The 8,216-nt window shown below is 39.0% G+C and overlaps 2 protein-coding genes across 4 annotated transcripts in view; both read left to right on the forward strand.

Moving 5' to 3' along the window:
* Positions 1-110: 110 nt before the first annotated feature.
* Positions 111-7,001, forward strand: LOC103379303 (tudor domain-containing protein 6). Of its 3 annotated transcripts, none has more exons than XM_008310818.3 (5): positions 111-237; positions 342-403; positions 1,643-6,548; positions 6,625-6,676; positions 6,839-7,001. In XM_008310818.3, the coding sequence occupies exons 3-5, from the start codon at positions 1,668-1,670 to the stop codon at positions 6,847-6,849; spliced, it is 4,944 nt and encodes a 1,647-aa protein (XP_008309040.1). In that variant the 5' UTR covers positions 111-237; positions 342-403; positions 1,643-1,667; the 3' UTR covers positions 6,850-7,001. The 3 variants fall into 3 exon arrangements, with proteins under 3 accessions (XP_008309040.1, XP_024917703.1, XP_024917749.1); XM_025061981.1 differs by having other exon boundaries at positions 144-403; positions 1,643-1,926; positions 6,328-6,548; positions 6,839-6,996; XM_025061935.1 differs by having other exon boundaries at positions 134-403.
* A 329-nt stretch (positions 7,002-7,330) lies between these two features.
* Positions 7,331-8,216, forward strand: part of ankrd66 (ankyrin repeat domain 66) — a 1,249-nt gene continuing 363 nt past the window's right edge. Inside the window, exons 1-2 of the mRNA XM_025062491.1 lie at positions 7,331-7,585; positions 7,995-8,216. The exon at positions 7,995-8,216 is cut by the window's right edge and continues 3 nt beyond it. Coding sequence (XP_024918259.1) covers positions 7,447-7,585; positions 7,995-8,216 — 361 coding nt within the window. The 5' untranslated portion in view covers positions 7,331-7,446. The remainder of the gene's footprint in view (positions 7,586-7,994) is intronic.

The raw sequence follows: 8,216 nt of genomic DNA on the forward strand, positions 1-8,216 counted from the left end.
TCATTTCCACCTCCAATGTCCCGCACTACTATAGAGTAAACTCCGGAAACAACCAGGATTAGAGCCACTGCATATACCACCTAGCATCACTTCCTGTTTGAGCAGGTGAACTTCGCCGTCACTTGTGACGTCAGTTCAGGGGGATAACGCTATGATTAGCTCACTTCCACAACCATCTACATTTCTCAAAGTATTAATCGAAACACGTTAAACGGCGTTAAATTCATGTTGGACTCAGTGGGTGAAACTTTCTAAACTTAATATGTAACTGTGTATTTTGGTGTATTTTATCGGTGTTGTGATAACTGCTGCTAACCACAGGCTTTAAATTCCTGTATCAGTCCGCCCTTTTACCTCCAACAAAGGAAATCCAACGTGGGATGTACCTGCTGCTCCAGAGGAGGTAAGGAAACGCCAAATAATTAAACATACACATTTAATTTCACACTTCTTTAAGTTGCTTTTGTCTTTGTCACACACAGAAGGATAAATAAGTGTGCGTAATGAGTGGAGAAGGAAGCGCTAACAGACAATATTGGTACTTTATTTTAAGCAAAATACATATTTTTTCATATTCACTAACCGCCTAGTTTTATTATTTGTATTTATAACTTAAGTCATAATATGCATGTTTATGCACTTTATATGGAAGAAATTCCTTAATAATAGGCTAGGCTTTGGACATCTAGCAATGACAAGAACCATTTAAAATGCTTTCTTTTCATTTTTTAAGAAAGATGTTTTCTTCAAAAAGTGAATGTAAGTAAACTGCTTTTTCGTGTAGCCTTGTGCTTAAGCAAAACAATGAGTCTTGAATTGTCTTGAAGATACATTTATGAAAAATGTATAAACATGTAGATCTTTAGCGCAATGAAGGGAATGACAAAGACACATTTATCGTTAGAATAGGCAACCTTAATAAAGATTTTGTATATATGAAAATGTACAAAAAGACAAAACAGGTACACACAAAAAAAACCAAACAAAAACAACACAATTTACGTTTGGAAAAATTGCCATGTTCCACATGCAGGCAGTAGGTGGCGATAAGTCACCGGACTAAATCTGATTTAGTCAGAATTACTTTATTGATTCCCTGAGGGAAATTGTTGAGTCTTTCAGTTTCATAAGCAAATAGTGATTATGTTTCATTTTTACATGAGGTGCATTTATATACTTTATTATATGTTCGAATTATCTTTCACATCTTAATGAGTAAATAAACAAAATGTCAATGGAAAAATACCAAGGTTGGCAGGTGCTTCAGACCTTAAAGTGACCAAAGCTGAATAAGATTTTATGTTAAATTTTTAGATAAAACATTAGAACAACTATTCACACATTTTTATTTAGATGTTGACTTTTAGATGTTGTATTTAGAGGATATTTTTCTTGAGTTTAATACCCTCTAAGCGTATTTTATTTGAGCAACATTTATTGCTGCAGTGTGCCAACTATAGAAAAGCAAAACCAGTAATATGAACAACTAACACATTTTTTGTCAAAGACAAGAGAATGAAATATTCGCCCTTTAACTATAATCCTATGCAAATATTTTGCTTTGATTGTCATGCTGTACAGAAAATTGTCAGGACATTTTTATTAGTTCTGAGTAATACTTCATCCTTGTCTTATTTCCAAGGTTTAGTTGAGCTCTGACACTCATAATGTGTTCAATCCCGGGGCTTCCAGTACCAGGATCAGAAGTGCATGTTCTCATAACAAGGATAAACCTGAACAAGACTTTTGGTCTTGTTGAACTATGGATTAACCTGGATGATGAAAAGAAGCACATATATGATCAGATGAAAGAAGACATTCAGATTCCCAAGAGAAAGTTTAATGGATCTGAAGGACAACCAGGAGACCTTTGTCTGGTTCTTTTCAGAGACACCTGGAACAGAGCTCGGATTGTATCAATTCAAGGTGACACTTTTAATGTTTTTCTCATTGACCACGGACAGCCACATTTCGCCACTTGTGAAGATTTAGCATGGGCTCATAATGACAGTGTTCTTATTCCTCCTGAAATTGAATTTTGTGTACTTGCAAATATTGTATGCCCTGACAACAACTGGCCAGAAGGAGCTGCAAAGTTTTTGAAGTCTCTGTCTGGCAAGAAGGTTCAAGGAGTGGTTCAACATGTGCTGGCAGACAGGAAAATTCTGCTCGATGTACCATTTGTTTCCAAGTTTATATGTCAATTAGGCATTCCACAGAACATTACAGGGGATGACTTCAAATGCCTTGTGTTGAAATGTCTAAATCTACCCATAGAAGAAGCTTCTGAAATATACCATAGTACACAGAAAGAGAATGGCGATGATAATCAAAGCATGGAAAAGCATGACAATTACTTCTACCCAGCGTTGCTAACAGGTGTGTCGGAAAACATTACTGTGACAGAGGTAACTGGTCCACAGAACATTTTTTGCCAACTATTAATTTTCACCAAAGAAGTGAAAATGTTATCAGAACAGATCCACCAATACTATGAGGATCCCTCTAATATTAGTGAGGTCCAACAAAAGACTGTTGGATATCCATGTGCTGCGAGGGACAAAAACGGCAGATGGCATCGTTCCTTACTCAAGCGGAAAATTGAGGCCAGTGATACTGCCTTCGAAGTCTTGCATGTGGATGAAGGAAGAACAGAAGAAGTTGGAGTTGGAAGGATCAGAGCTCTCCATAGAAATTTTCTAAGATTACCAGTTTTTACATATCAATGTTCTCTTGTTGGACTAATGGATAATGACACTGGTTGGACCACAGATCACACCAATCATTTAAAGTCACTGCTTATGAATAAAACATTGGTGGCCAAGTTTGACCGTCATTACACACCTCAAAATGTATATGATGTCAAACTTTATGCAGAAAATAGCCCTTGCATTTTAGAAAAAGACATTATTAATACATTAATACATTCCCTTCCCACGTCCCCTAAAGATGATCAATGCATTCATATAAATGGAAAAGATTCACACGATAAAGTGTTACTTGGATACAAGAAAGTAGATGTTAGCAGGGAGGCTAATGTTTCTGTTGGGGACTGCTTGAAACAGCAGGAAAAACTGTTGCCTAACAGCTTTCAGGATGGCTGTGACAGTGAGTCATTCACTATAGGAGCCAGCGTCAATGTTAAGGTGTCCTGCATTGAAACTCCAAAAATGTTCTGGTGTCAATCCGTGGACAAAATGGACTCCCTTAGATGTCTAATGCAAGACCTGCAAAGCCACTATGCATCTGTCCACCCTGGACCCTTGCAGGGATACATTTGCATTGCCCGTAGTCCAGACAATGGCATGTGGTACAGAGCAAGGATTATCAAAAATCACCATTCTCCTCTAGTAGCTGTTAGATTCATAGATTACGGCCATACTCAAATGGTCCCACTGCAGGACGTACGACCAATTGATCCATATTTCTTACAGCTGAATGCACAGGCTTTTCAGTGCTGCTTATCCAGTGTGGAGAGTTTCTCTAATCTCGACGGCGTTGCATGGTCCGAAGAGGCATTCACAGAATTTAAAAGATTTGTGGATTCAAATGTCAGCTCAAACACTGCGATAAAATGCATCATAAAAGATGTGACACTGGACAGTGAAGGTCTGCAGCTTAATGTGGTGGATATTGAAAGTTTACCCAAAGGTGCCTACAAGATACTGGTTCAGGAATGTGCTCAGAGTGAAACACTGTTACAACATACTCTGGAGCTCAAACTAGATGCATACAATTACTCCAGTCATAATTTAGAGGTAGGTGCAATAGAAAAGATATTCATAACCTCCTCACAGAGTGTTCACAACTTTTACTGCCAGCTGGATAGAAACTTGCATTTGTTAGAAACTGTGACTGAAAACATTAAACAGCTAATTTCACAGGGACAGTACACTAATCTCCCACTTGGGCCCAATAGCCTCTGCTTTGCAAAATACCCTGATAACCAGTGGTACAGAGGTAAAATAGCAGCAATGTTGCCAAAACCCAAAGTACATTTTGTTGACTATGGTGAGACACTTGAAGTGACAAAATCAAATATTTTGCCTTTTCCCTCTGAAGAATGTTTGGCCAGGTCCATTGCTGTTCAAGCTATTCCACTTGGTCTGTTTGACATCCCAGATGTTGTACCAAAGGAAGTTGACCAATGGTTTTCAGACTGTGCCAATAACAGCAGTTTAACCATTTCCGTTGTGTCGAAAGGGCCTCAAGGAAAGCTACTTGTTGACTTGTTTGACAGATCCTTAAATGTTAATGAGGAGGTTAGAAAGAAGATATCAAAAATGACCCAACAAAAAATGATTGGTTTAGCTCAGTCAAATGAGAAGTTGTTCCTTAACAGCAACGAGCGGAATAGTGTGCAAAGTGAAGAATGTGAAAAACATCAACATCTGAATGTGTCAAGGACAGTTGAGACAAATGACCTGACACAGGAAGCTGAATATGAAGAGACAGTCAAGGGAAGCCAATCAACTTTGGATGTCAGTATTAAGGACACGGAAAATGGGAATTTGATGGAGGATAGTCAGAGTGACTTACAAATAACACACCATTTTCTTCTTCCATGTCCTGAGAAAAATGCTACAAACTGCACATACAAGTGGCCAACAATTTCTCAACTAAAGACAGAGGAGGTGTTTGCCTCCTGCATTGTTGAACCTCAGCACTTTTGGTGCCAGTATAACGACACTGAAGATCTGAAGTTGTTGTCAAAGTTAGCTCAAGAGGCAGGACAGGTACAACAAGATGTGACGGTCCCTGAGACTCTTGGTCCTGGAAGTCCATGTCTTGCTCTTTTTCCAAGTGATGCTCAATGGTATCGGGCTATGATAATGGAAAGAAGTGACAACACTCTTCATGTTGTGTTTGTCGACTATGGGAATGAGTCTGATGTTAGCATCAGTGATGTGAGACCCTTGCCTCAAGGGCTACTTGAAATTGTTCCCCAAGCCTTTCTGTGCTCTCTGACAGGATTTGACAAGTCAAAGGGCACTTGGGATGACCAAGTTTATGATGAGTTTTACAATCTCTTAGTTGACAAGTCTCTGTGCCTGACAGCGTTTAGCATGGAAGATGATTCGAAGCTTGGCATTCCTCGGTATATAGTACAATGCGAATGTGAAAATATGAATGTAAATTGTGAAATGCAGAAACATTGGAGATCAGTTTCCAAAGAACAAGTTATGGAAAAAAGCTCTGAAGCAGAAAACTCTCCTGATGAAAGACAAGTGGATGCCAACAGGATGTATGATGTTCTTCCTGTGAAAGCTAATGGTTTTGCATACAAGAAACCTGAAGTGGCCATAAACCAGACAGAAAATGTCTATGCCTCTTGCATTGCGGAACCCAATTTCTTTTGGTGTCAGTATGCCAACACTGAAGACCTCAAGAGATTGTCAAAACTCACCCAAAAAGCAGGTCAGACTCAGCAAGTTCCCATGTTTCCAAAGACTCTTGTTCCTGGAAGTGTATGTGTAGCGCTTTACTTTGTTGACAATCTGTGGTATAGAGCTCAGGTAATGGATAGAAATGATAACAGTCTTCATGTTGTATTTGTTGACTATGGAAATGAGTCTGACGTTAACATCGATGATGTGAGACCCCTACCTCAGAATCTGTTAGATTTGGCACCTCAGGCTTTTCTGTGCTCTTTGAATGGTTTTGATGAGTCTAAAGGATCCTGGGATGAACAAGTATATGGCGACTTCTACAATCTCCTGGTAGAAAAGCTCTTGAAGGTGACGGTGTTGGAAGTTCAGGATCACCTTGCTCTGCAAGTTCCTCAGTATGTAGTGGAAGTAAAGTTTGAAAATGTGGTTGTAACTAAAGCAATGCGAAAATATTGGAAACCTGTTGCCAAAAGACATGTAACGTTGCAGATCCCTGAAAGAGAAAATTCACCTCAGGATGAGCAAATAGACTTGTGTGTTTCCAAAGGAAATACTAATGTTATCATGTACAAGAAACCAAATATTTGCAAAAAACAAAGAGTTGATGCAGTCTACGCCTCATGTATTGTGGGACCCAAATTCTTCTGGTGTCAGTGTGTCCAGGAGCTGGACATGTTGTCAATAGTGGTTCAAGAAGCTGGACAGACACATCAGGAAGCTGTATTCACTGAGGCTTTACCCCCTAGTAGTCCCTGTCTGGCTCTGTTTTCCAGTGACCAACGGTGGTATAGGGCTCTGGGTCTTCAGAGAACTGAAAACGTACTCCATGTCGTGTTTATCGACTATGGTAATGAGTCTGACGTTGATATTGAAAATGTGAGATTGCTGCCTTCAGGTCTACTGGATGTGGCTCCTCAGGCATTTCTGTGCTCTTTAGCTGGATTTGATGAATCAAAGGGTTCCTGGGATGAAGAAGCATATGAAGACTTCTACAATCTACTGGTGGACAAACCACTAAAGGTGACTGTCATTGATGTGGAGGACCATTCAGAACTTGGTGTTCCTCAGTATGCAGTACAAGTGGAATGTGAAGGAGTCATCATAAATTCATTGATGAGAAAATATTGGAAAGAATCGAGTGAGGTTCCTTTGAAAGAGGTTAGGAGACATGAAAATTAAACAGATTAATTAGAACTCTAAACAAAAGTCAAACTATCTTTGCTTTTGTCTTCAGTGCACACGTTTGGAAAAAGACCAGAGACAAGATCAATCCAAGCAAATGAATGGTAGGCCATTCATTTGTGAAAAATCATGTGATTTTTAACACATGCTATAATTACGAACGAATACTATTTTAAGTAAAACATGCACTATAAATAAAAATCACAGAAATTGTCTGCATAAACGCACTTTCAATGGCTACTGATTGAAATGTTATTCTCTTTCAGCTCTGCATTAGATGAACCCCAACCGCAGGAAGTGAAGTTTTAACCTGTAACATGCATTTGAACTACGCCCTTGGGACACTTATTGCATGAAATGAATCAGTACATGTATTAAATTTGTCTTATCTGTGTCAATAAAAGTTATATATATTCATTTAAACACACCTTGAATGTTGTTTGTGTTAAAAAAAATCTGCAAGCTTTACTTGCTGTGTGTTTTCAGAAGATTTGACCTTTTACTACTCGGTGTCATCAAACTGGTTCTGCATGGTTGGCTTTGTATTCATTGTTTCATAATTCTGATCATCAACAAGGCATAATGCAGATAGAAACCAGATAAACATACTTTTCCCAATGGTTGGTTTCCATCTGGTCTGTTAAAACAATTTCTGACAAGACCTTATTTAAGACTTCATCGATGAACTCTATGCTTCATTGGTAAAATACAAATGTACCAGGCTGTCTAGGGGAAATTGAAGACGGGATTTTCTATAGACTCAGAAACGAATCTAGTGAGTCTACAGAAGGGGGCAGCAAACCCTTCCACACGATCAGGTTGGGACTTAACACTATGTTTTGTTCAGCCGTTGCCAGGCAACCCTTGCAACAAAATGACGGAGTTGCACCAAGCCGCCGCAGCAGGGGATTTTGACAAAGTTGAAGAGATTCTGAAGAACAAGAAATGCAGCCCCAACGAGAGGGACGTGGACTGGAGCAACAAGACTCCTCTTCACTGGGCTGCAGCTCGAGGTAGTGGATGGATATTTATGGTGCATTTTGGCTACATATCATTAGTCTCAAGTTACATTTGTTGCCATTTCATGCAGTATTGATTTGTGTTGTTGACCAAAATTTTAAAGACTTCAAAGTAATTTAAGTTTTAGTTATAGTGCACTAAAGACCACAGTCTCAGAATTCATTTATAATTTTAACTGACAACAATTCGGAGACTTCTATAGATATTAAAATGCTATATTTTAAAGAGAAACCTTGTGCATACACCGTTATAAATATATAGAAATGACATATACAAGTCCACACATTTTTTCCCTAGTCCCAAATTCCTCATTTTAATAATTATTTAATTTTGAATTTTTTAATGTGAAAAATTATTTTGGTCGTAAATGGTCCTAAATTAAACTGTATGTTTAACGAACAGGACACACAGAAACAGTCCGGGTTCTCATTGAGCATGGAGCAAGGCCCAGTCTAAGGACAGAGTTTGGGTGGACCCCAGCCCATTTTGCTGCAGAGTATGGCCACGTGGCTGTGCTGCGCCTGCTTCACGCTGTCCATGCTCCCATAGACAAGGAGGACAGCTGTGGAGACAAACCAGTGCGGATTGCAGAAATATATGGACACCAAGACTGTGTTCAATTCC

This window comes from Cynoglossus semilaevis, chromosome 1 (assembly GCF_000523025.1).
Source record: "Cynoglossus semilaevis isolate Cse_v1.0 chromosome 1, Cse_v1.0, whole genome shotgun sequence".
Taxonomy (NCBI): Eukaryota; Metazoa; Chordata; class Actinopteri; order Pleuronectiformes; family Cynoglossidae; genus Cynoglossus; species Cynoglossus semilaevis.